The sequence below is a fragment of the Typha angustifolia genome, chromosome 10, assembly GCF_048772165.1.
Source record: "Typha angustifolia cultivar Huaian chromosome 10, ASM4877216v1, whole genome shotgun sequence".
Classification (NCBI taxonomy): domain Eukaryota; kingdom Viridiplantae; phylum Streptophyta; class Magnoliopsida; order Poales; family Typhaceae; genus Typha; species Typha angustifolia.
The window spans coordinates 13,111,472-13,139,321 of record NC_133248.1 but is presented as its reverse complement, the minus strand read 5'-3'; the positions used below and the strand labels follow the sequence as shown (position 1 = coordinate 13,139,321).

Genomic DNA, 27,850 nt, shown 5'->3' with positions numbered 1-27,850 from the left:
AGAATGCACGATTAGTATCACTGCAGTATCATCAGATGTAACAATACCAATAATAAAACTCTTGTGGTTGTAGCATCAGCGGCAATAGTAGACAAAGAAAAACCGTATTTAATGAATACACGATGTACATCAATTCAACCTCGCTACTTATTCTGTATTATAATTTATAAATTATGATACGCAAAATTTGCCTTGAAACTAGACATAGGCCAGGTGCCACCCATAATTCTGAGAACGACAAAAGAAATGTCAAAATATTGACAATAATTAATTACTCAATTAGGAAATTACAAAGACACAAGATAAGAACTAAAAGATACAACATTATTTCCACACAAAAAAATAACATTCCTTATCAGAAAGAACATATCATAATTAGCCATGAGAAAATTCAACTTCTATCCACGTATCGGATCGACATCTCTTTAAGGGTACTGACAGACCTGTGGAACAACTTGAGACTGTGCCCTATTTTATCCTGTTCAAAGATGCAGAAAATCAGCAAATATGCAGAGAGCATACACCTATCTAAATGATAAACATAAAGCACGGAAATAAGACTAACATGTTATGACAATTGCTAAATTTGTGGCAAGCAGGTATAGCCATCTTCCAAATTCATAATATGCAGTTCCAAATTGCTATATGGGGGATATTGGTATGTAAGAGTCGTAACTTTGTATCATCAAATTTTATATATGGTAACAACACATTAGCGGCATCTCTAAGATTTGATCCTTTCTTCTGTTTTTTTCTTGTTTGTGTATTGTTGGTTTGGGTCCGTTTTGGCAGAAACAATCCGTAACGGACATGAAATCTGGCCGAAAGGCCCAAAACCACCAAAAGTCTACTGTTGCAGCTATTGGGAAGTGCGTTTTGGTATCTTTATTCGGATCACTTCCCTCCAAAACCAATCCATTGCATCTGGAACATATAGGCTCCGCATAAAAGTTCAATGTTCAAACCATGAGTATTGTGTTGATGATCAGTAATTGCAGCTTCAAGCAAAAGATCATACCTCTTTTAACTGCTCCAGTCTTTCCAAGATAGAATATAAATTGCCAGATAGCAAAGAAAGATTTTGTGGATCACACTTCCTGCCAGATCAATAATGGTGCAACCATGTTAGATGGAAATGGAATCACTGGACAAAAGATAACTTAAAAATTAAGAGTTATTTAAGGAAGACTTTTTCTGTACAAGAGGACATTAGATATAAAGTAGCAGCATCATTCACCCATCTTAACACATTATGTGCTAGTTATCAATAATCTCTCGTAGGAGAATCCAAGTCTAAAAGTTCCTCTTCTCCTTCTAATGAAAATATTAACTAACTTAAAACAGATAAGAACTGATCATACTCATCCTGAAAATGAATGAGGAGGATGTTGAGGACACATTCAGCAAGCTTAATTAACAGAGTGATAAGCTGGTCCATATTGCCAGCCATGCGACACATTTCTATAATTGCAGTGTATCTCCTGTAACAGACAAGAAAATAATCATCATCAACTGCATATGATGATACCATTCAATGAATGCAGTGTCTGAGTGGCATGTGTTGGTACATCCAACGCAATGGCATAACAGACAATTACTGTGTGCAAACATAAACACTTCAGCATGAAAGAGGGGCAAAACAGATATAAACAATTTAAGTACATATGTTCACAAGCAATGTCAAAAAGAAAGATATATGTGGAGTGAAGATGGAAGGGACAACCGGAAAGAACTAAATTAGTAGGACACTTAGAAGTAACCACTGTTATGACATCATATTTGAACGATTACTAAATACAGAAAAGAAAATAGACAACGTAACCAGGTAAGTAAATCAAGAGCAACTACTGAACTCGACAAAATCATAAAATAGTGCACAACCATAACTTATATACACAGTCTGCAATAATATACTATAGAGTATAGACCATCCATTAACTTGCCTTCAAGCTAGCGGCTGCCAACAGGATTAAACTTGCATAGTACTCCCTTTCAAATCAAATAACTAATGCACCAAACCTGCTGCCATGGGTCTTGGAGGGGTAGTTAATGACTTAAGGCTCCTACCGAATTTTGTATATTAAAGAACCTAGGATTCAACTATCAAATACCCCTTGTTTGCCTAGTTTTTTAAGCATGATAAGGAATAAAGTCACGGAGAGAGCAGGAATCAATGATTGGCTGTGCCAATTGTAGCACGGCATTTAGCACAAGGTGTGCCAATGGCACACCCCATGCCAACCTGTGCCGGACTAGCATGGGTGCATGCTGACCCGTGCCGACTGGCACTAGTCGCATGAAGTTCGAAATGTATTTTATTAATCTAAAATAGATCCATTAGAGTGGTATTTGAGAGTATTCAATTATATTAGAAGTGTTAAATTATTAATATTAGTTTTAATAAATATATTCAAACATATTACACGTTGAATAATGTTTCTATTTTATTATTAATATATCTTTAAAAAAATAGATTTTTATAAAAATAATCTAAAAATAAAGTCTCTAATATAAGCTTTAATACATATATTCAAACCAAAAACTAACAACTGATGTGCCGAAAACTCAAAAACATATTTAAATATACTAAAAATTTTATTAAAAAGGTGCCAAATGCGTATCAATGCGTGCCAATGGCACATCAAGGTATGCCGACCAGGGATCGACATGGCCATCATTGGGTAGGGTGACAAGTAGCCATAGAAGATGGCCAACTTCAACCTTAGCTCTAGTGTGCCCCATATTTAGCATAGGCTTGGACGTATATATGACACTTATCCAAGTGTAGGATATCTTAGTAAGTTCTCCAGCCCTACAATGTGATGCATAGGCCACCAAAAACTGAAATGGCCCCACATCACATTTCAATGCCCTTCCTCTCCATTGCAAAAGATTTCAAGCTCCAATTTACCCCCCTCAATGTTTACTTGCCCTTTCCAATAAGTCATACTAGTTATTTTTTTATAGCAAATGGTGCCTTCATTCGCTAATAATAGAGCATGCATGAAGATGATTTTGTTGGCTGATAAATTTCTTTCTGCTGCTCCTATCAGAAGAGGGCACCAAAATGTTCGTACTGAAGCTTGTTATGGAAAGTTTAGATGAACTTCTGAGCATGTCCAAGGTGATATCTCACGACCACTATTATTCGCTAAAATATAGTTTTAGCTAATGAGACTAGGAAGTGTCTAAAATTAAGATGACATTAGAATCCAGATAGTTTGGATATACGAGGTTTAAGTCATACGATCTACTCTTTTTATAAAGCTAGATAACAATACAAAGAAAAAAAGTTGTACTGGATCCACCAGAGCCCCAAGATGTCATGTTTCCAATGCTAGTATTGATTGACGAATAGAAAAGGCAGGTTACAGAGGATCAGAACTAAAGTAGGACAACAAAAGCAGAATAGTGACCTAACATTACCAGGAAATTAGAGACAAAAGAAAGGCCATATTTTTTTATTCAAAATATTGAGGTTTAAGTCCTACTATGAGCATAGCTGAATTAAGAGCATTGAGATGGATAACAGATAACACCAAAATATTAAGAAAGGAGAACAAATTGTACTGATGGAATTGGAATAGCACTAGATTGCTGACCTACTTAAATGGAAATGATCTATTATAAATAAGATATCTCAAGTAGGAACCACTAGTGCCTCCATTTAAGAAGGTAGAGAACAGGAAGAAAAGAAAGAGCCTACTAACACATGGCACAAAAATATTTTTAGCAGCCTCGGTGAGTAGAAACAAAATGAGATTATGTGGGTGTACCTCACAAATCTGAAACTGAGACATCCAAATTCTGATATTAGAAGAATAAAAGGTACAGTGCATCTTACAGAGACGAAAAAAAAGGAATATAAGATATGCTTGCCCCAGCAGCTTGTCAAGAAACAAATTTGGTTCTATAACATATGACTAGAAGTCTTAAATAACAATGGCAGACTCACAACAGAAAATATCATGTTCCTTACCTTTTGCGGATGTTATCACCAGAAGAGATGCAATCTCGCCTTATGCATACTTTGATTATTTCATCAACCTCCTGTCTTGATAATTCATTAATTTCTTGAATCTGAGAAACCAAGTAAACAGCTTGCACAGTATCAAGCTTCGCAATACCAATAAAACAAAGAACAAAAAATAACTGCCAACCAATATTTCCTTAGCTCCAGAACTCAAAACCAAGAAAAAAGAATCTAGCTTTTCTTATTTGTTTTAACTGTTCATATACTTGTTTGTCTCACATTTCAGGCAAGTGTAGTCAAATTACCTTGTTAAGCAACAAAACCTTTTCTTCACCTGCTCTCTCCATGGTAATTGCAACTGAATTTAAAAGGGCCAAGAGCAATTGCAGTGTAGGTTGCTGCACAGCTGAATTGCTAACATTACCATTTCCGTCCAAAACCTAACAAGCCAAGAGATGGATTTACAATAACCAAAAGAACTAAATAATAACAGTCAAAACAGAGAAAATCAACCAAGAATCTAAGATAGCTAGCACCACATAAAGCAGAGTGTATGTGATAGATATATAAAAGATGTTCTAGGAGAAGGGGTGAAAACTAATTGGATATGGAGGGTACGGCATCAGCTGATATCCCTATCTATCGTGCACCAGGATAAGGAGAACATTGGCCATATGTGAAACTGATGTGAGTAAGAATCAGATACTAAACCAATACAAATCTAAATCCGCAACTACTAAAGATAGGTAAAGACAGGTCAGGCACGAGATGCAGGGTGAATTGGCAATGCACTGGAGAAATGTTTTCTAAAGGCAACAGAATATTGTGATATCCATATTTGCATTGATACAGAAATATTTAGACCATCCCCATAATTTTTGGAATATGGAATTTTGCTGGAGCCGATATTAGCCCACTTTTTTGCCCTGTTCCAGCCCAACTCAGAACACAAGTTGTGATTCCATAAAATGAATAAGCAACTCACAAAGAAAACAAAAAAGCCCAAAGGTTAAATGAATCGTTTTGTTGGCCAACATATTTATCACTTACGTGCAACATCATAACCTTCTTTGACACCAGAAAATAAAGGTAGCAGCTCAGACTGAAGCATAACTGAAACTTTAAAATCTCTGATTTCTTCAGACTCTCATCGATCAGCTGTTTGCTCCAACCATCAGAAAAAAATTAGTTTGTGTTGTGTTGTTTGTTTCCAAATCAACAATATAGTAACCATGGAAGTATACCTCAAGTGAATCTGATGATTGCAGGAAATGGGAAGAACCACCAACAAGACTAAAAAGAGAGCTCATCATGGAAAAGAGCGACTGAACAAAACCATACTCATCACTTTCTTCGTATGGCCAAACCTAAGGACATTTAAGTCATACACTCATTAAACAAGATTATTCACACGTGACAAAACAACTATAAAATGAAAATGAATAATCAACTACATGGTAAGGGTGGCAATTTTTGACTCAGCACAATAACCCATGAAAGTTTTAAATAGGTTTAGGTTTCATATAATCAGATTTGGATCATCAACAGTTTTATCCACCAAACCCATTATTAAATGGGTTGTGTTTGCATTTTCAACTCATTTAACTTTTTTACAACCCCGCCTGCCCATTTATGAACCGATAGCATGATTATAACCCATTTATCACTCAAAAAACCCATATAAAGTCAAATAACCACGTAAACCTATAGTCCATTTGTGACCCATGTAACATATTTAATTAATAGGTATTTCCGTGTTTAATATTCTAACCCATTTAATAAATCAGTCATGTTCATGTCGGCTTGAACTTAACCCAAAATGACCAAACATGAACCAACCCAATTGCCACCCTTACTCCTCACCTTGCTGAGTATAGAAACAACAAGATTAACCCGCTCCAAAGTAAACTCATCAGCTCTTGATATATCCTCCCGAAGAATTTGATCAAAAAGTGACTGGTGTACTTTGACATAATTAACAACCTCACGGGCAACTTTATTCTTCACCTGCATGAAAATCATTTGTGCATTTCTGATTAACAAATAAGAAAATAAGAGGAATACTGAAAAGTAAATCCAGAAGAAACATGACTGCTGACAGGAAAATAAGTAGATAATTGTAATCATATCAAATTTCTGATCTATCAAAGAGAAAATCAAACTAATTACACATCTAAATTTTTCTTGAGAAGCCTACTAGTTACTTATGAAATTGCAACACAATTTACTTCATGCTACAACATTGTGTCAGCACAGGATGGCCTTCCTCAACTAAACATGCACCAGGTCAAACTAGAATTTATAGAACTAAAAGGGACCAACAATATTATATTTTTCATAGTAAAACAAACTTTCTGATAATTTAATAGGACATCAGAAACAGAAGAAAGTTAGAGAACATAGCTCAATCAAAAATTAGAAAATAAACAAAATCATTAAATTATTAGTTTCAACATTATATTTTGATGATTATGAGAAAAAGTAAAACAGAACTCCACCAATAACTATAGTATAATACTAGTACCAAGGAAGTCTATAACAGTTATAATGTGACTCATCCATCTCATTAGACTACCAAGACCTGGATCAATTAATTCTATATCTATCTATATATGTACCATTATTTTGAAACCTGAGAATATTCTCAACCAAGTCTAAAAAAACAGGAGCTTAATTTGGGCCACATATGACCGAAGATTTACCTATCAAAAGAGATATTGGAACAGGAAAATTGGATTGTGAAGCAAAAGTAATAGAGTCCCAAAGAAGAAAAGGATTCCGACAGACGGTACCTCTAGGAAATCAGAAGAGTCCACAAGTGATGTCAAGCATGAGACCAATCTTAATATTGGAGTTACAAGCAGCCTCTGTTTATCAGCCTTTCCCTCTCGTTCTTTGCTTAAACTACCACCGACCCACCTTGAACCTCCCTGTAAATGTCAATGCTTTAAACAAGCATATTAAATTAATACCCAAACAAGGGGAACAACAATCTTACATTACCTTGCTTGGAAAATCAATAACCCTGCATGAACCTAGATGTTCCATAGCACCCATGGAAAATAGAATCTGACTCCCGTGCCTTCCATAGTTGTGGCTGATTCTTAGAAGCAAAGAAAGTTGAGCATCAACTGTGCACATTCGCTGAAAAGACTCTAATGAGCATGTAGCATCCTGAAAATATGGAAACAAATTATATTAGATGTTCAGAAATATAATTTGAAATTTTGAATTACTCTTCCTCACTAATGTGCTATGTATTGTTTTTTAACACACCCAAATAATATTGAATAATTTTCCTTCCTCGTTGTGAAGGTTAACACACATAACAGGTATATCTTTTTAAGCTGTGTATAATGAACACCAAAGTTTATTTACTAAACCAATACGCCGATTGGTGGAGAAATATGGAAAAAAAATACTTAGATATGATATTTATTGAATAAGGAAAAACCTACTATTACGTGGTAGGCAGTTAATACGGTAGGTGCTAGAGAAGAAAACAATATCTACTACTACTACAGCAAGGTAAATAGGTAACAGACCAGTAATTTTCCTACAACCATAGGGTTCCACTCAGGTTCATTATTAGGCCCCTACTTGCTTACAATAGCCATGACTGAATTATCTAAAGATATTCAATAAGATGTTTTATGGAGCAGGTTATTTGCTGATGATGAAACCGTAATTAATTCTAAGATAGCATTAAACACTCAAAAACTGTGGAGAAAATTAGAATGTAAAGATTTCAAATAAGTAGATCTAAGACAAACAATAAATATGTAAGTTTAGAAACTCATGACATCAAAAAGAAGTTGTTATTGATGGACAAGTACCTGAAGAGGAGTTTTTTTTTTTTACTTTGAATATACAACACAATAAGAAGTGAAAACTAATGAGGATATTGCGTGCAGAATTAGAGAATGATGGCTAAAATGGAGAAGCGCCTCTTGCATGTTACGGGATACTCATATACACTGTAAGCTCAAAGAAGAATTTTATACAGCAGCAATAAGACCAGTTACACTTTATGAAACAGGCTGTTGGACAACTAGAAAATAACAAAATCCAAAGGCTGAAATCTCTTAACTAAGGATGTTAAGGTGGATGACTGGTTTACTAGACATAAATAAGAATTGATAACATCAAACATAAGTTAGAGGTAGCAAACATAGAACCACTAGTAAACAAGTTCTACGAGAGTAGACAGAAGACCAAAACTATAATTACTAATTAGTAAAAAAAAGGAAATAATGTGCTTGATTTAAAGAAACCCTTGCATTAAACAGAGATTAATCAAGAGCACCAAGATATCCAAGGCCAACTAGTAAAGATCAAAGGCCTAATTGTCATCTGCAATTAGTCATACACAAATTTTTTCTTTCACATGCAATAAGGTAATTTCTCCTACAAGCATCAACTCTGTGGCCCATTGAGAAGTGTAGTTTTTGTTTACTGATTCATTGAAGATTCCAAAGTTACTTACTCTTAATTTGTAGAAATTAATCATCACCCTCATACCCTTTTCTTTCAAGATGGTTGTAGGAAAAGTAATTTCTAAGCTATGAGCACACAAAGATATGAAACTTCATTACGTCATCAACTAATATATCCTCTGGTTCAACAAGATTTATGCTTAAATTTAATTGCTCTGTGTGTGTGTATCCTCATATTAAATATCTACTGATATGCACGACCACGTCGGCTATTCATATTCTAAAAGAAAATACATGACTGGAAAGAAAACATGGATAAGAAAAAACCACAAATATGCAACCATTAGTTCTCCACAAATCAGAGTGACAACTTCATTGTCAATTCAACCAGGAAATAAATGGAACGAAGGAAAGCATACCAACAGAAAAATGTTCATGTTAATCTAGTGAACAGTCATAAAGTTTCAAGACTGTGACACACCTTAGAAGAATAATTACTGATTTCCATCAAGCATGACCTCAGAATTCCTCTGGATTGAAGTTGGTTTAAGAAAAACTTCTCATGGTCAATACCAACAAAGGCATCTAAGACATATAGTGAAATTGCCTTTGCAGCTTCACTACCATGGGTAGCATCCTTCGTTATCTGGAAAACATAAAAGATCAATAAGGAAAAGAAACAAGATGGTAATTTTCTCATGTGCTTTATTACTAGGAAAGTTTATAAATAATGTCCTGCATTTTATGTTTATTATTGTTTACAGTCTTTTGGACTTTCATGATTCGACCCAACATTTTGTTTATATTGGCTAAAAAACACCCTCCTGTTATCTAGTCCCAAAGTGTTGACACAGGCATGGGTTAAAACAATTGCACTTGTCAAATGAAAAGTGCAAAAGGCAAGGGTCAGACTGTGAATGTCCAAAAGGTAAGGTCTCAACAATATTAAAAGCAAAATGCCGGGTACTGCCCATAAATTTCAATTATTACTAATGTGATTTAATACATGAATATACAATTCACACTAGTAGCAAGCGACTAACTAGAAACAGCTATGACAAGGTCAAACTATCAACGTGAACCAAATATTATGAAAAAATAGTTTCACATACCACATCAATAATAGCCTGAGATTCTTTCCTTATTATGGAAAAATTGGCTCGAGCTAGTTCGTGTTGGTCTCTATCAATCTTTAAACAATACAAGTTTACAAATTGGTCAGAAAATTATCATGTAAGGCACTAAAACCACCAAGGAAATTTAATAAACCAAATTGACCTTTTGTAGGTTCATCTCGTCATCTCCATCTCGTTCTTCAGTAAGCAAGTACTGCAAAACTGATGCTGGAACATCTGGGTCGAGAATACTCCCGCAATACTGAAAGTAACTTAGTAGTAATGCATACTGCCTGTTGCAAGAATTTTATAAACATACTGTGTTAGGAAAATTAACTGTGAAGCAGATGGAGGATATGTTGATTGTAAAAATTTGTCTGTGCATCAAGAAAATCTCAAGTACCTTCGTCTCAAGGGTTCTGATGATTCATTTCTTAGGATAGTCATCATAAGCTTAAACAGTATAGAATGACAAGCTCCATTCGACAATTGCTTCCCGGAGATAATGTCAAGGCATGTTACACTATCAGAATCCACGCCGCTAGGACATAAGAATCTTTCATCGCGAAGTTTAGCCATACAGGTGAGTGCTACCTTTGAAAGACACGACATAAAATAAAGATTTAGGAACATGAAAAAGACATGGAACATAACTAAAACCATAAAAAAGGATACAGTAATTTTCTCACATGGGTTAAGATTACCGCCATTTTCAGTGAACAATCTGGAGATGCTGATGCAGTCAGTGAAGCATCAAGCAACCTGCCACCATTATTCTAAGCACAGTTATAGTCAAACAAAAAAGAAGGTTCATGTAAGAAATGTAAATCTGACTAACTCAAACAATATCTGAGAACGATCTTCAAGGAGTGACATTCTTCTAGATACAGCAATCTGAAAAATGGCAAGAGTCATTAGATTGTAGGGAACTGATATATCCTTATCAAGAGAAGTGATTATGGTAATAACCTCAACAAGCTGAGACCAGCCAGTCAACATGTGAAGCTGTGCTGCCTGTTCTTCAAGGTTTTTGTTATATCTCCAACCCCATCTTAGCAATTGATGGAACGATTCTCTTAATTCACCCTTCTCAGCCTCTTCCAAGTGAGAGCTCACTTGTGCACACATCTGGATTTTCACCGAAGAGAATGAATCCTTGAACAATGTTAACTAAATGCAGCATAAAATCTGAAAAACTAAACTTGTATATACAAAAAGGACATCTAAAACCTAGATTACTATTTCTGTACATTTATGACAGAAAGAAAATTTCATAATTCAGAAAATCATATTTGGAAACAAAACAATAGAGAACCTGCCAAAGTTTGTCATGGAATGCATCAAGGTCAATCAGGCGATCACCTCGCTCCGAGTAGTAATACATTCCAGAATCATGGAGTATATCTTCCACCTAGAAAGAAGAGCATGTATCATTATTTAAATTAAAAAAGAACTAGAAATATTTATCAAGTTAGCAAGCTCACCTTAATGTCACATTTTAAGTTCGAGAGAAGAGGATATCTTGTAGAAGTATCAGGTGACCTGAACTGGACAACATCAAGCAACTCTAATGCCTGAATATAAAAGTCATCAATCAAATTCTAGTCTAGAAACCCAACTAGCCAAGTAAACTGAAATACCATTGATTTTGCTGTCAAGAAATAAAGAATCACGTTAAGAATCCAGGTGACGCACTGAAGAGATTATACATTCTTATTCAAGAGCAGTTGAGCTAAAAATAGGGAAACCAATACTAAGAAAATTGCAGGAGCCCCAGTGAATCTATATATTGACTAGGAATATAAAATGCAATACTGCAAAGAAGGTTTTGGAAAGAAGAAAAAAATAAAGTGCTGCAGATGTCAATAGTAATATAAAAAAAATTGGGCATGTAAAAAGCACACATTATAATCATATAACCAGCTTAAATGTGACCCCTTCAGTTAACCTGAAGCCTGTAAAAACTACAGAGATTAGGAAAATTTATTCCACCAAAGTGATTATTTAAAAAAAAAATTATTGCATCACTTTTCAGCCCAACCTGCATTCAGCATCAAGAAAAAAAAAAAAAAACTAAAGATAAGTCATGCATGCAAAAACTTCTGTTCTGAAGTTTTCAAAGTTTGGATAGATTACTCATTAACTGAGAAACTAGCCTTAAGGATAATGAGTCTCAAAATGTACCATATTTCTATCCATTGTTCCATTTCCAGCAGTCTGAAAAATAACTGATATATTTGGACTCCTGCAGCTCTCAGCTACACACTGACCGAAAGTACGAGAAAGAATAACCAGGCATGACTCTCGATGTGCGGATGCAGCCATATCAGCTACATGTAACTCCAAAGCTAATAGTTTTAACAGCCACGCCCTCTGAAATTTATATTAAAAAGGAGCAGTGTTAAAATTATGTACAGAATTACTGATGATCTTCACTCCAGGAAAAAAGGTTCTCTTTTGGTTAGAAAGATATAATTGTCAGAGTGTAGAACTTAGAGAGATGCTTAAGTTCTTGCACTCTCCAAGGCAGCTTCTTTATCAGGTTATTTATCTTAGTACATGTAATTACAGTTAAATACATGCTCACTAAATCAACAACCTGAAAGTCAAGAACAAAAAATTAGATGTTATAAACGTATATATAGTACATCAATTCTGTACCTATGGCGTACATATGTATACATAAATACATCACACAATTAGGTGCATGGTTGAGAAAGGTAGAGATGTTTGATTCAAACAGGTATGTGGAACGTAGGTCTACACCTGATGGAGTGTGCTTATACGAAGAGCCTGATTGTTATTTCTTTTAGGAAGTGGAGCAACTCCAATTGTTTCCAAATGCTGTAGTTGAATCAGGGACAGAATATTAAGGAGAGAACCAATAAACAGATACGTTTGCAAGAGAAGTATTAATTTCCAGTAGTAAAATGAAACCTTCGTAAAGAACTGGTACTTCTTTGTACTCAAAAGATCCATTGTAGGGCCACAAGTTAATGGATCCAGGCACAATTCATAAAGAAGCTGCATGTGGCAGAGGGATATTATTCTAGTCAGCCTGTAACAAGAATCCACGACCTTGAAGAGAGAAACAGATTCAAGTTTCCAGAAACTGAACCTGAAAACTGAATTCATGTAGTAAAGCATTCATATCTGGCTTTGACAGCTTCTCCAAATTATCAAGTATTACCTTCAAACAACTGCACAACATATTGGTAATCAGTTGCTTATACAGACATTAACATTAGCAGATATAATAGAGGGATGCGTTGTTAACCTGTAATGGAACTTTGGCCGTAGGGATGTTCGTTCTATTGGATGATCGACATCAAACCTTAAAAACAAATGTGTAACATTTGGGGCTGGACGAGAAAGATTATCAATAAGAAGCTGTAACAGAACAATGGATAAAAACAAAGGAGTCAACATATAGTCTTATTTTCTCATATCTGCGTTAACAGGCTAAAGTATGATATATGCAAAAACAACCTGCAATATAAGAACACCGGGATCATCTTTTGTGTTCTCAATAACCTGACACTCGTCAAAATGTAACTCCAAACAGGTAGCAAAATCATCAACCAGAGACTTTGCAGCACCCGATTTCAATAATAACTGCACGAGCCCAACCATCCTAGAACTGTCAAGATGAGACTCAAGGTAAATTTTCAATCAATCAGTAAGGAAAAGAAACAATCAGAACTCACTTTTGCTAATAAGAATCAGGTAGAGTGCCCAACAGTACACAGTAGAACTTAGAACAAATACAAATGTAACAGACTTCACAATTGGCACATATAAGGGCACATACCTTAGAGTACTCATGATTTTTATTGAGCACAGCTGAATCTGTGGTAAAAAATCATATCGTACATACTCCAGCAATGCAACAATTTGTTTATGATCTTGAGATAATATAACATCCAAGGGCTGTAACATTTCAGGCATCAAGAGTAAATGAAACAAAATCTTGATATATACTGTGTACATATATAAATAAGGGTATGTATTTAGAGTAAGGAGAGCACATATAGTGTGAAGGCACAGGAAAAGGTGACAACCTGGTACAATGGACGCCAGAAGTCAGCCAGCAACAAATCCCTTTCCATTACAAGAATAACTATTTCTAGAGAAAGATGCACAGCTTTCTCTAATAGTAAACCATATATCTGACTAGTTCGCTCATGAATGACAGCGTTCACACCCAATAAAATGATACTCATTATATTGCGAAAGACGATTTTACCGCTCATAAAGTCCTGCATCAAAATTGATGAAACATTGTGTTACAACCAGCATTCTTTAATAGATAGTGTACCAACATATGACAGACAACGTTAAAAAAAACTATAATACAACAATTATGACAAAAACAAAACCTATAATCCCAAATTTTTGGGGCCAAGCTATGATTGACAATATCTGGATGAAATACTCCAAAGAGAGAATGGCAAAAAGAAGCAGAATGGAACAACCAAAGATTGAAGACATAATGGCAAATAAAATATAACATGATATTAGGATCAATGACAAGCAAGATCATGAAACTCAGAATAATCAAGTGAGACCAGTTATTTCCAGAAAAAGAATAAGATTCATAGAAATGAAGCAAAATGGAAGGAACCTAGTAGAATACTAGATTCTATATAATTCATCACTTTGGTATATGCTAATACCAAACTATTGTTAGCCACACTTGACTTATGTTAGGAGGACTAACATTTCCAGGCAATGCTCTCCTATCCATACCGCAAAAAACTAAGCACTGCCCCAGAAAGCAGTCACTAAGCTAGCAAGAATGCGATTGCTACAGCATAGCACCTCAGTTGTTTATCAAAAATCGTACACCTCACTCAAAACCATGATGTTTTCTAAGCTAAATTTGGTAATTTTTGTGCTCATAAATTCATACTGCAAAAGTGTTATAAAGAGATAAATCTCTGTTCACTGTTATTCTGCAGCAGTAAAAAATGATAGTTAAAGAGTAAGCAAGAAAAAAAGGAGAAGAGAAATGAGGAAAAAAAATAAAGAAAAAAATATACTCACGTAAGTTTACCAAAGTACAAAATAGTCGAAGGGGCTCATTGGATTGGCCGTTGAATGAAATCGATGAAGTGTAAAAGGTGGGGGAAAAGTGTGTGAGAGATAAAGAGTAAAAATTAAAAACTTGAAAATAATGCAACTAAAGATATCAATTACTAATGTCTCCTAGATCAAATTCATTTTTTATTCGACTTAAATCTTTAAAAAAATTAGTTTTGGCTGGCTCGTCAAGTACGACCGAAATTGGCCGATCCTAGGCCAAAACCAGTCGCTAGACTAGTTTCAGGTGATGATTGAGGCTGGGATTGGGATCGACTATGATGAATCCCAATCCGATTCAAGATTAGTTGATTTCACAAACCATGGGTTAAACAACTTATAGTAAATCCTCATAAAAATAGAAACAACCTTCGAAATTTCCATTCAAGATTTAATAACTAGTCTATGTTGATGTTACATCATAGACAGACTGGGAAGAAATAAGGCCATTGATACAATGGACGCCCACTCATTAGGTATGCTTTAAAAAATAGATTATGGAACAAATAGTTTGGGTGGGCTCAATCACCACACTACATGTATAGACGTGAAACTTCCTGTGCAACTTTAGAGGAAAAAAAAAAGCTTAAACAAACTTATAGTAAATCCTCATAAAAAGAAAACAACCTCTGAATAATCAGTTAATCACTGATAATGGGGCAACAAATAAGGAAGTTGGGAAATTGCTTTTATTGAAGAGATAGCACGTGTTGGACACTCTATGCTACGCATTGCTTTGAGCTATTTTTTGGAGGATATTGCCAAGGATACTGAAACTAAAAAGGTGATACATAAAGGTCAAAAAATGATGAAATTTACATACAACCATAGTTGGATTCATCTACTCATATAGAAGAGTGATGGTAAAGAGATCATCAAAATCCGACATCACTAAATTTGTCACTGACTTTCTAATATTTGAGAGCATCGTGAGACATAAGCATGATGGTATGAAAGTTTGTATATGAGTGGTCAACACAAATAAATAAAAAATGAACTTAAAGATCAAAAGATAGGTGAGGTTTTGAAGGCTATGATTCTTGGAAATAGCTTTTAAAACAATACCACAACTGTCATTACAATATTCGAGCCGCATATTAAAATATTATAAATGGATAGATAATGATGACAAACCTGAGATGGATTTCCAGTATTATACAATGGATATAGTGAAAATAAACAATAAAAGAGATGTGATAAAATATTACAGAAAGTGGTGGTCGTTGATTGCCTTCGGGTGAAACAAACAAGTACATCGAGGTATACATGTTGGTAGGCATTCTTCCAATTTACTTTCAACTTCTAAGTATTTTGAAGTTTGGATGCTAACAATTTGCGATATCTACAAGATGTTTTCTTTTATTCAAAGACTCCAATTATCTCAAAATACCAATATGATAGTGAAGTGTTGATGGGAGTTAGGAAAGTCAACATATTGTAGCTCGACAATCCCAAGCAAATCCTTCGTGACAAAGAAATGTTATGATTCAATTAAGTTTATTACTTGTTTCAACCTAGTCGAGAGATTATCTTAAAATTTTCAAATGATGTAAATTGGGAGTTAGGCAATCAAATACTACTAAAACTGTTGCATCTATTTATTGTAATACTCTAAATGAATAGAAGTTCATTTATGAATGATAGAAAAGATCTTAAAGGGGTGTTTTGTTGATAAGAAGTGAAGGGAAAAAAGTAGTAAAAGTTTCTAGTGAATTCACTTCTTGTAAGTAATCATGACCTATTAGTGTTTGGTGAAAATTAAAAATGTTTGGTAAAGTTGGATAATTATGATAATATACAGTATATAAAAAATGTGAAAAATATCACTCTATCACTTTAGAAGAGGAAGTCAAATGAGTCAAAATTAGGAAAGTTTTGCAGTTTTAGGAAAGTGGAGAAACTCATTTATCACTCTAATTTCTTTTTCCAAACACAATAAAGTGATAACCCTCCAGAAAATTGTTACTTTCTTTTTCCGCTTTCCAATAGCCAAACACACTCTAAGCCAAACTACGTATTCATCAAAATGTGAAAAAATTGAACAACCTTCCATCTGATTTACACCAAAAAAGAAAATAGATTGCCGATAAAGAAGTTAAAAAAGCTAGTGTTATGCCATTATAGAATGAGATTTATTAAAAAAAACTATAATATGAGATCGAGAGAGAAATTTAAGAAGACAGAAAATTAACAAATTAATTGATTTATAGTATTTTTGATGAAGAAAACCTTTAACTCCATAAATCAAAGAAGTAGAGAATAAAATATTAGACAATAGAGATGACCCTTGGTTGGATGAGGCCTAATAGAAGGAGAGAAAACGGCCACAAAGGGAAAAGGCTAAGTCATTCGGCAGTGATAAGTACTAGCAATATCCCTAACCCTAACGAAAGCCTTTGTGATGAGTCGCTTCCATATTGATGATGGAGATCAAAGAAATCAATTCACATGTCATGGTTGAGAAATTGAAAGGGGAAAAAAAAAAAAGTAACTATTTGCATCTTATCATTGGTGGCATCATAAGGATGTTGCTCCATATGACGTCAATTTATCTAGTGTTCATATAACCATACATTAGTTATGCTACTTCCCATTGGTAGGCACAACAAGCGCAATGTGGAATCACTTATCACTCTTTGGAATACTTGGACAACAGTATTTCTATCCTCGTGACGATGGCAATGACAAGCACAGACATTTGCAAGATCCAACCCAAAGTTCATTACAGTTAATACTTATGAGTTATGACAAAGTATTTTTCCAAATTTTCAAATTTCATATTTGATTAATTTATTTTGTACTATTTTTTATCATTTTTATAAATGTTTCCTCGTTTTATAACAATTTTAGAATTTTACAAAATAAAAAAACTTCCAATACTAAAACGTCCAATACAACAAACACAAATTTTTTTTCTGGAAAGCTAATCCCAGTCTCGCAATCAATTCTTAGAACCTTGGGCAAAACAATTGTTTATAAATCTTACACTCAGTTCGGTTGTACACTTCTATCCTTCATAACTTATTCTCCAATGTCAAAGAACATTACAGAATTGCATACACTGTCAAAAGGCGGATATAGTTCAAGATAAATATAAGCAATTCATGAGCTCATTTTGACACTGCATAATATAGCAAGCCGGTAGACATGACCTATATTCAGGTCATGTGAAAATATGCTATGATATGTTTTATGTTCAGAAGATTGAAGCTGAGTCTACATATCATAAATTTTATTTGACTTAAATAACTCTGACAAACAATATAAAGAAGCGCAGCCTTAAATGCAGTAACAGATAAAAACTGAAGATGAAGTGAATGGAGAAGCTTTCTCGTATGTACACCATGTTAAAGTATATACATACTTTCAGCAATTCTATAGGAGGGATCTGTGTCTCAATTGAGGAGGAATAAAGTATAGAAGAAGGCTGCGTAACATCAGCAATACTATCGTAATCCTCCCCCTTGATGTCATACATGCTCAAAATCCTGCCAACATAATCCTTGAATTAAAATCTTTGAGGCATCCAAAATTCTTGATCAGTTAAATTACCAAGCATATCCAGACTAATTTTTAACATTCTGAAGAGAATCATGTAGAAAATTTGACTAATATGAAAATCAACAGAACAAGAACCAGAAAAACAACCAAAATAAGATAGCAGCAAGTATACTGCAGCCTGGAAACCTCAATGAAAATTTTGTCCAACGTGACTTAAAAATTTGTTTATTCAGGACATGTACTTACATTTTGAAGTGCTGGAGGCAAGCAATAATTAACTGCCATTTCTCAATAGAGTCAGCATAGGCCCTCTGAGGGAAAGGCCCAAAGACATGATCATATACAAACCTAAAGATCCCTACAAACCTGGTAAATTCAAGTTCGTTAAGATATAAATATGAAAGATGCTTCATGCTCAGATACAACTCCTTAACTGATGGATGAGTTAGTACCTCCGTCCTCGATCGCTTACATTTCTCTCTTCTGCAATAAGAGCATTTAACAAGTTTAAGAAGGATATTGTTGATGGATATCTTTCCCTTCTTGATTCTACTTCATTCAGCTCAAATCTCATGTCATATACCTGCCAGATACATGCTTTTAGCTTTTTACAGCAATCAGTATTAAATATAGAAAGAGTAGCCACTAGGAAGAGCACCATTTTTCAAATTATAATCATCTACCTTAAGTGAAGTGTATGATAAAATATTGAAGGTGGATTACATCTCAAATTCCTGATAAATAGTTCCCAAATACCCAGAAACCAGACGACTTCAATCCTATTAAAGGTTTCCCGAAATATCCAAGGGTTATCATACTTGAGAATGAGTTTTGTCTCAACTAGGAAATACTACCTCAAATTTGAAGATTGAAAGGAAAAGAGAAATCCAACTAAAAAGACAAACAAACTTCTAAATATAAAATATCATAAATTTAAGTACAAACACCATATTTGATCAAGTTAGACAAAAATATGTTGAAATTTTTAAAAATAAAAGGTTTATAGTATTTAGCTTAAGCATCACTCTCTATAATAAATGGCAAGACAGGACAGCCAACACCAGCACAACCAATCAAAAACACTAAGCAACATCTCAAGGTAACGCAAGTATACCTTGTGGCACTGCAGCAAATGACAAATAGTATCATTGTCGATTACTACAACAACCAAAAAAAGAGGTAATGGAGATGAAATCAAGCATTAAACCAACAGCGAAATCTAAACATATTGGAAAAATCGCAGCATAAAATTCCACGAAAATATCCAAATAAGCATTATATGGTCTTCAGTGCAAACACATTTTGGAGCTGCAAGGTGAAAAAAGTAACCGCAAAATAGAACACAAATTAGATATCGCACCTGTGTTGACATAGGTTGCCCACTGTTACCAAGCGATGGACCAACAACTACAGGAAGATCATATTGCTCAAGGTAATTCCATATGGTATCTCTTAGAGCTGGTGACACTCTGATAAATGCAGTAATAGCATTCCGCAAAGCACCCTGCAAATGAAGTGTTACATATGTCGAACACATACAACCAACATAGGCTGCAGATAAATCTAGAATAAGCTCTAACCTTTAAATAAGGGGGCACATTTTCATAACTAAGAAGTTTAAACAAGGGTTCAATGTCTGGAAACCATCTCTTCCGTTCAATTAGGTTTCCATTTTCGACAACCTATAGCATTTCATAACTCCCATATTAGTCATCAATTACATAATGTGGAAAACAGATTGCCTCAAGAAAGAAAAATAGTTTGGAAGTTATAAATAGGTATTATGCAATTTGAATGTAAAGTATTTCAAAGACATATATATGATAAACTCCAAAGAGGATGGTCCAAACAAACAGTTCAGAGACAAACAAATTCCTTATTCTTGCAACACGCTGCAACAAGAAAATTTTGGTAGAAAATAATATATGACTCTTTTTCACAGCAACTGATATCAAAAGCAAAAAAGTAATCTGTAACAACAATGCATCATCAAATGAAATGATGAGGTTATCATATCTTCTTAAAACCTCTCATTACTAAATTTGAATAGTCGAACCGCACAAGTAGACAAAAAAGATCTGTCTCACAAAAAAAAAATAACAGTTCCATTTCTATCAAAAAATTACAAGTGTACTGTAGAATATAAAAAAATTTAAAAAGATTTACTGATTTACATAAACCTAAAAGTTTAAAAGATGAACCTTCTGTAGAACATTTAAATATGCAACAAGTGCTTGTGCATCACCCTCCTGAAAATCAGGCAACAAGGTTCCAGAAGTTTGGAGAGACTGCTTAAACTTCTCTTCATAGATAGATAGGCAATCAAATAAGGTATTCCACCCAATTGACCGGAACGTTTTACCACGCAATAACTCATAAACTTTTGATGCACCCTCTTCATTTGAAGCCTGAAAGTGCAAAATGAAATAGCACAGAAATCAAAATTTCTGAGAGCATCTGGCAAGAGCAAAATTATTTTGGTATACCAGGGTACTAAGAAGTCTCAGAAAAGCAACAAGAGTCTGAATGTTAGTATGATCCTCTCCAGCAAATGTCACAAATGTCCACAATTCTTCATTTCCATGCAATAGCTCCGGTTCTTTCTGGCAAAGAGGATTTCCAGCAGAACATTAGAATGCATTTATTCTCAAGAAAGATTTACAGAAGCAAGCAAATCACTCTATGAGTTATGGCTAAATCCCAATCGGGAGAAGGTAATGAAAACAAGTGGCATTTTGATGTAATACACAGATAGCCCCCAATTCTTGGCCTTATTTACTCAAATCATGGTGATATATATATTGACGTCAAACTCAGTAGAAATATACATTTATCAAATGCCAAGATTTGCTAGAATTCAATTCTAAGTTTAAGCAATTCTTCCCCTTCAAATTCAAAAAAATAAACTGAATCTTTCAGTGATTGGTTAGATAAACAACATATTTTTTTCTTGATATAGATTCTTTCAGGTGAATCTCACCTTTAATAAATGCTGCATGATTAATCTGCACTAATTTATCTACTGTCTAAGTCCTTTATGGTGGCAACTTATTTTTTCAGTTTTCAAATTTTACCATAGCGCATGTAGTCAGTTTCTTCATCTTGTAGGATCATTCCACCGTACAGAATTGCACAACTCCTCATAACTACTTACCTTGTCATTCTTCTATACTGTCCACTGCATCAAATTCATTTAGCATGCAGAACTTTGCTGGTTCCCCCAGAGTCAAGCCCCAAAATGTCCTATGTCACTCATAGTGTGCACCAAACTATGTATAATGTATCCACCATTTCCTCAAAAATCAAAATAGTTTTACCAACAACAACGAGTAGTCTAAATTAACCAAAATATTTCACAGCCCTGTGGCATAATAACAGGAAGTGCACACACATATGCTACTAAAATATAGCTGAAGCACACAGATTTGGAAATGTAAGATGGAAATTGGAAACAGTAAAAGAATTACAAGCAACAAAGAAGATAGAGCACCACCTGATAAATTTCTCTAACCAACTCCAACAAGGAAACAAATGGTTGACTGTTCCCACCTTGTTGTAGGTTATTAGCAGTGTCATCTCTGAAATCATCTGACACTGACAACACGTACGGATTAAGGGAACTCATGGCTTTCTCCTTCATTTCTTTCACCTATACACGCAATGTATAGTTATCAGTTAGTTCCATAGATTTGAAGGGAGAAAGAGACAAACCAACAAATGTACTTCTACAACATGAATATTGTGGATATATGACAAGAAAGTCATTTCACATTTTCATATTTTCCAAACACAGCTCTTTGAATTATATAATGATCATATATATGCAACACTTTGATGTACTAATAAAATAGCAGATATGTAATTCAATACACCATCTCAAGAGACAGACTAATGAGAAACTTAGACAAAAAATCTTGATTGATGTAAGAATAGTTTGTTTACAAATCAAATATACAAAACTCATTGCACGTACTTATCCATTACAAAAGAAAAAGATATAAAGCCAAATTAAACTGACCTTTGAGCCTTCAGTTCATATCTATTATAACTTAGAACTAGGAATACTCAGAACGAATTTTAATAATTTCAACAAATTGGTAAACCCAAAGTTTACCTTACTATTTTCTATTTTTCCAAACAGGATAGTCTTTAATTATCCAACTATTATCTGGGTGAAGCATACAGGGCGTACAAACCTTGTGTCTAGAATGTGGGTTAGAAAGAAAACACATCAGCAGCTTGTGCAAGTACCCATTATACATATAGACCATATCCTCATCATCATTCTGCACCAAATAGAAATTAAATAGGTAAACATTGAAAAAGAGAAGCTATAGAAGCAACTAGAAAGAATAAAGAATCTTTTGAAAGCGACTCCTTGCACTATAAATTTAGTTTTTTCTCAAAAATTTTGAAGTGTTCAAAAGATTGATATCGACGAAAATGCAAAAGTAGTAGTACTGGGAACAGTAAATATACTAATAATATAGGACAGGTGTATTTCCAAAATTTAGTTGATCACTAGTCACTACAGCTCAAAAGGAACAAACATAAATCCAAACACAAGAACTAATGACAAGATCCAACGGAAGAGTCGATCACATTGAAATCAATTCAACAGTTGAACACTTAAATTCATATCCACTCCAAAACCCCTCACCACTGAAATTAGCTCAAAGTGGAGGACTCTGCAGTAATGTATTAATTGAGGTCAAAATTAAGGCAAAGGGTGGGCCATAAACAAACAGTAAGACAATAAAAAATTTATAAAAAAAACACACAAGTTGTGACAATGAGCTGGCAGCTGAGGCTTGGCAGGATGAGACTTAATTAAGGTCATGGGACTTAATTAAGGTTTATAAAAGACTAAGTTTATGTTTTTCTTTTCATATCGCTTGAAAAGATGAAATCTGGAACAACTTAAAGAATTTCAAATAGTCAAACGATTAGTTCTTTCATCTGCGAGAAGCATGAAACAACAAAGTACTGTTTTGCAGTTCCAGGCTTAATAGTATGAAAAATAAGAAACAGATAACACATGTCTTTTTCCAAAACTTCCTTTCGTAATCTCCTTTCATGGATAAAAGTACATGAAACCAGTAAGTCACAGAAACACATAATGTACATCAACAGCTTGCATTGATCAAAGAAAAAGAAGGAAATAAAATTGTGCATATGCTATATTTATCATAATAAAACAGGTAATATGAAATGTTAAGATTCAAATTAAGAAGATTGGTTCTTGAATGAAAACATCAAATCAAAATACATCTTCCTTCCCCAGATCCTAGTTTGTGAGAGCCCCATACATTGGGATGCCAAATTTAGTTCTTGAATAAAAAAATGAAATAAAAGCAAGTAATAAAACAAAGAAGTGCATTTAACATTTCACAAACATTTCCATAATGTTGATGCTTGCTGATAAAATAAAAACATTCTACCAGCAACATGCATCCACATTCTAATAGAAAGTCAGAGTCCAGAATATCGCTCATTTATCGTATCATCTAATCTCTTATCTTGTAAAAACTACCCAAATCATCCAAAAATAGCATTTGAAATTTGAATCATCAAGTCAGCTTTTGTCATTACTACACCTGATATGCGGCAGTCTGGAGAACTTTCGATAGTAGAGACTGGAAAACATTGTTCGAGCAAATAAGTTCAAGGCATAAAGAAACATTTGCATAATCACTTGGAGATGCTCTAGGAAAGGTGTCCCTTGAAGTGCTTTGATCTTCAGTTAACACCAAATGGACAGTCCATGCGAGTCGCACAATATCAAGAAACCCCTCAACATTTGGATTGTTACTAGTAGTCATCACCTAAGGTTTGCAAAAGTTACATACCATCACCAAAAAATCATTCTCATAAAAGCACTTCAGCAGAGAAGTGAAAGCAAAATTTTCTTCCTGGTTTGTCTTACTAATTCATGAAATTCCTTTCTGAAGGAAGCATCAGACAGCATGGAGATTTGGTCAGGAACTGTGCATAACGCATCAGACGTAAAAGCAATTACTAGTGAAAATAGAAGACCAAATGTGATCTGCAACCATAAAATAACATAAGTAGGATTACAGTGTTGACAATATCCAAACAACTAAATCCTGAAGAACATAATACATAATATCCCAAACTTCATCAAACAGACTGAAAAATTGAAACCTGAAGTTGTATATTATTGTCGCCATTGACCTCAGCAGCACAATCTTTTAAACTTGAAAACACATCCTTTACATCTTTTGGACCTGATAATAGTCAAACCTACTTTTAGACACTCAAAACTTCCATTGAAATAAGCTGAAGTTTTCAGTTTATGGATCAGAGTAATAAGAGCACCAAATAAAGTATAAATGAGGCAGGTAACTACAAACACAATGACAAAAATTACAAATGCAACTCGCAAAGACAATATCTCCTTTTTTAAATGGAGTTCCCTTAGAATCACTTATTACAATTGGAATGCCCAATCTCCTGAGCACAGGGCCCATTTACATCTACGTACAGAGAGCTTTCTGCACACTAAGGCTTCTTATTGTGTAAAGTGAGAGGAATTCTAAATGAACTTTAAAGAAGGCAATTCAAACAATGCTACAGACTCCATTATAACTTGAAATAAGATTTAACTTACTCATTCTTGTAATAAGGACCGATAGGACAAGACAGTGGCTCAGACTTAATCTCTCTCGAGAAACAATGGCATGTCGTTCCACAAAAGCACCTCTGAAGTCAAGAACATAGCGTTCAGCATTTGGGTGGCCAACACCAGCTGGATCTTCCCGGCTTAGTTCCTAATGAAAGCAAAGACCACAAAACAATCAACCCATGTCAGGGGAATATAGGTCAGAGGCACATCTCCCTGCCTAGATCCCACATAGAGTCCTGCCTAGTGCACTAGGGCATCCTTTCGGATATAGGTCAACTATAGCAGCATCAACCGCATCAACCACAATGATGCCATTAGTCTAGTTGTACAATAACAATAAAGATAAGAGCAATGATTCGATACTAACCAATTAGTTATTAAAAAAAAATTCATCTCTTGATAAATTGAGGGGTATAAAAGACATTTGACATATGTGACTAGATTTACCGATAAGTAAAGTAGAATTTAAGTATTTTCTTTAATAATAGGAGTGTGGACTTATACCAATTTATTATTATTTTTATCTTTTATATAAGAAATGATTACTAAGATAGAAAAATAAAACATCACTAACTTACCCTTACAATTTAAAAGAGTGACCGGTACTTTCGGTTCATATGACTAGTACTTCCAGTTAATTTTATTTAGTATTATTTAATTTCAACCGATAGATTAGGAGAGAGAAATTAATAGTTCTTACTAAATCATTTGTCTAAAGATAAATCTTTTACAAAAAGTTCCACTGCCAACACTCAGAGCATTATTAGTCTAAACGGGTAAAAAGTGGAAAGGCTGTGTAAATTCAAAGCAAACATGCAGGCACAACCTTTATGAGCACAATCAGCCGTTGTCTGAGAACAGAATCGAAAAGATCCTCCATAAGCTTCTGTACATCAGCCACAAGATCAGCATCCAGACCTTGGTCAAGTACAACAGACTGCAAGGGAAGAACATAGTTAAAATTAACCATTCAGTGAGGACAGAATGAAAATAACAGGGACAAACACTAGTTTACAGGAAACACATAGCAAGAAACTTGGTATAATCAAGTTGTACCCGTAAAAGAGTGTACAGAGAGGTGATAAGATCTCTTCTCTCCATGTACCAGAGGCCTGCTGCAAGACGATATATCTCCAAAGGTTCTCGCCCGTATAAAAGCCACTATATACACATAAGTGATTTAGTGGAATTACACAAGAAATCTTATGTAAAATGAGAACAACCAATTAGTACAATGAGAATCTATTTAAGGAATTGTACCTCTCTATTAGTGGAGACAAGTAAACGAACACACTCAATTTCATTAAGATTGAGATCATCACTCAATTTCAATGCCTGGGAACCACAAAAAAGGTGCATGTAAGAACAGTAATGGAGTGCTGATGATCATCTTACACTATCTGAACCAACAGTACTTGTGGAGGTAAATAAATGAATAGTTCTTACGGTTGCTCTAGCCTCATGCGTAAAATTTTAGGACTATTTACTTGAAATTTAGTCAATGATAAATTTCCAAGTGTCCCCATGATTTCTATCCTGAGCAATCAAAAGAATTTGATGTGATGGCCATCAAACTAGTGACATTTCCAAGATTGCAAGAAAAAAATACAGAAAACTGTTTCGCAGCAGCATAAAGCAAGAAAAAAGAGGGGAGGGAGGGTGAGGAATGTGAATGTTACAAGATAAGGACAACACCACACCGTATCATTTCCTAATTGAGAAAGGAGTGCAATCTGAAGTTAAATGGATCATAGCATCAGTAGATAATCCGTTGTAGATAAGCAGATACTAAAGCAAAATGGTAACATATGATGATTGAAGTTGGAAGTGCGACATGAAGTATAACAAAATGACCCATAAGCACAGTGAGTAGACCACCGTACTGTACAATGAATTCCCAAGAAAACTGAGAACGAGAAGTAATAATTTTTAGCATAGGTACCAGCCGCCCTCGGGGCAAATATGAATAGGGAGACGTCATGAAGCACAAAAGGATAAAACCCTGAAGAACAGGTAAAAATAATCGATATTGATAAAGAATGGCACGAAAGCCTTACGATCTCAACATCTGTATCATCCAGAGATATCGGGGGTGAATCAGGAAGCCGCACTTCTTTGGACTGAACTTGAGCCCGATCAGATGCCTTGGGACCCTGCCAAGAAAATACGACCTCGCTCCGAGTGAGACGATCACAGTTAGAGAAGTACGAAAGGACCGGAGAAAGGGAAGATACCGGATAAGAGAGGAGGGACTGGAGATGTGGGAGGGAAGCTCTGATTGCGTGCATTATCTCAATTCTCTGGCTCGGGGTCGGAGGAGAGGGGCCCAGGAGACCGGCCTCGATCGCCGAGAGGAGCTCGTGCGGAGATACCATGACTGTCCCGATCGATCTCTCGCTTTCTTGGCTGCTCCTTCGGTTCGTTCCTCTAGGGTTCCAAAACCCTATACCCAGAGAAAAGGGGGGAGGGAAGAGAGAGGAGTGCAGAAAATATCGTCGGGGAGGGCGTCGACTCGGGTTTGGGATTTAAAACCCTAACGGCGGGCGTTCCTTTTCTCGTGTTTTCTCTATGCGGCGGCAGGAAAGAGCTGAGCCGCCGATGAGCGAGTGGGAGGCGAATTAGTGAAATTACACAAGGCGTGCTGCTAGTGTGCGCCTCATGCGTACTGCAGCAAGGCATTTGGAACGTTACATGTTTTCCCGCTATTTTTTCGCTTTGCTTTGCGCGTGTTAGTTAAATAGTCGAAGTTATATAAAGATAACTGAAACCGAGGCCTAATCACTAACCCCAATAGTTGAGGTTATATAATTAGTATACATACATGCATATATATATATATAGCTAGGGATGGATTACGAGTTGAACGTCTAGAGTCACATCGCTCCATCGCAAGGAATATAATGTTTCATCTTATTAACAAAAAATAAAGTTCTTTTTCCCTAATAATTGACTAAAATTAATTAAGTTATTAATAAGCCTCCTATGGTCAGAACTCCTCAGAAGCAATAAGTTGAGCCTGCACTTGAGGCCAAAACTAAGGCCCATTTTGCGTTAATCGTGAACCAAGATCTCGTTAAGCATTTGTTTTGTAGGATAT

General features: G+C 35.0%; 1 protein-coding gene across 1 annotated transcript; it reads right to left on the bottom strand.

Annotated features, from left to right (window-relative positions):
• Window positions 1-226: 226 nt before the first annotated feature.
• On the bottom strand, window positions 227-27,454 carry LOC140768271 (nuclear pore complex protein NUP205). The gene is made up of 45 exons (XM_073108496.1): window positions 26,988-27,454; window positions 26,811-26,906; window positions 26,014-26,088; window positions 25,810-25,914; window positions 25,580-25,690; window positions 24,739-24,898; window positions 24,273-24,355; window positions 24,034-24,153; window positions 23,705-23,932; window positions 22,304-22,393; window positions 21,601-21,756; window positions 20,594-20,710; window positions 20,309-20,515; window positions 19,688-19,789; window positions 19,468-19,611; window positions 18,560-18,690; window positions 18,354-18,473; window positions 17,971-18,094; window positions 13,586-13,783; window positions 13,336-13,454; window positions 13,014-13,164; window positions 12,802-12,914; window positions 12,643-12,724; window positions 12,462-12,548; window positions 12,291-12,368; window positions 11,709-11,897; window positions 11,009-11,098; window positions 10,840-10,935; window positions 10,494-10,652; window positions 10,363-10,418; window positions 10,214-10,286; window positions 9,928-10,118; window positions 9,688-9,817; window positions 9,522-9,599; window positions 8,891-9,055; window positions 6,977-7,147; window positions 6,766-6,903; window positions 5,837-5,980; window positions 5,218-5,340; window positions 5,024-5,131; window positions 4,279-4,413; window positions 3,980-4,080; window positions 1,362-1,481; window positions 1,019-1,097; window positions 227-478 (listed from the first exon to the last, which is right to left on the bottom strand). The coding sequence occupies exons 1-45, from the start codon at window positions 27,126-27,128 to the stop codon at window positions 392-394; spliced, it is 5,571 nt and encodes a 1,856-aa protein (XP_072964597.1). The 5' UTR covers window positions 27,129-27,454; the 3' UTR covers window positions 227-391.
• Between the last annotated feature and the right edge of the window lie 396 nt (window positions 27,455-27,850).

Excerpts from the sequence above, each read along its gene's own strand:
- LOC140768271 (XM_073108496.1), bottom strand. The coding sequence starts at position 27,128 with ATGGTATCTCCGCACGAGCTCCTCTCGGCGATCGAGGCCGGTCTCCTG. Across the intron at positions 24,356-24,738 it reads GGTCCTTATTACAAGAATGA|GTCCAAAAGATGTAAAGGAT; the intron begins GTAAGTTAAATC and ends GACTATTATCAG. Across the intron at positions 10,653-10,839 it reads TCCATGACAAACTTTGGCAG|ATGTGTGCACAAGTGAGCTC; the intron begins GTTCTCTATTGT and ends GTGAAAATCCAG.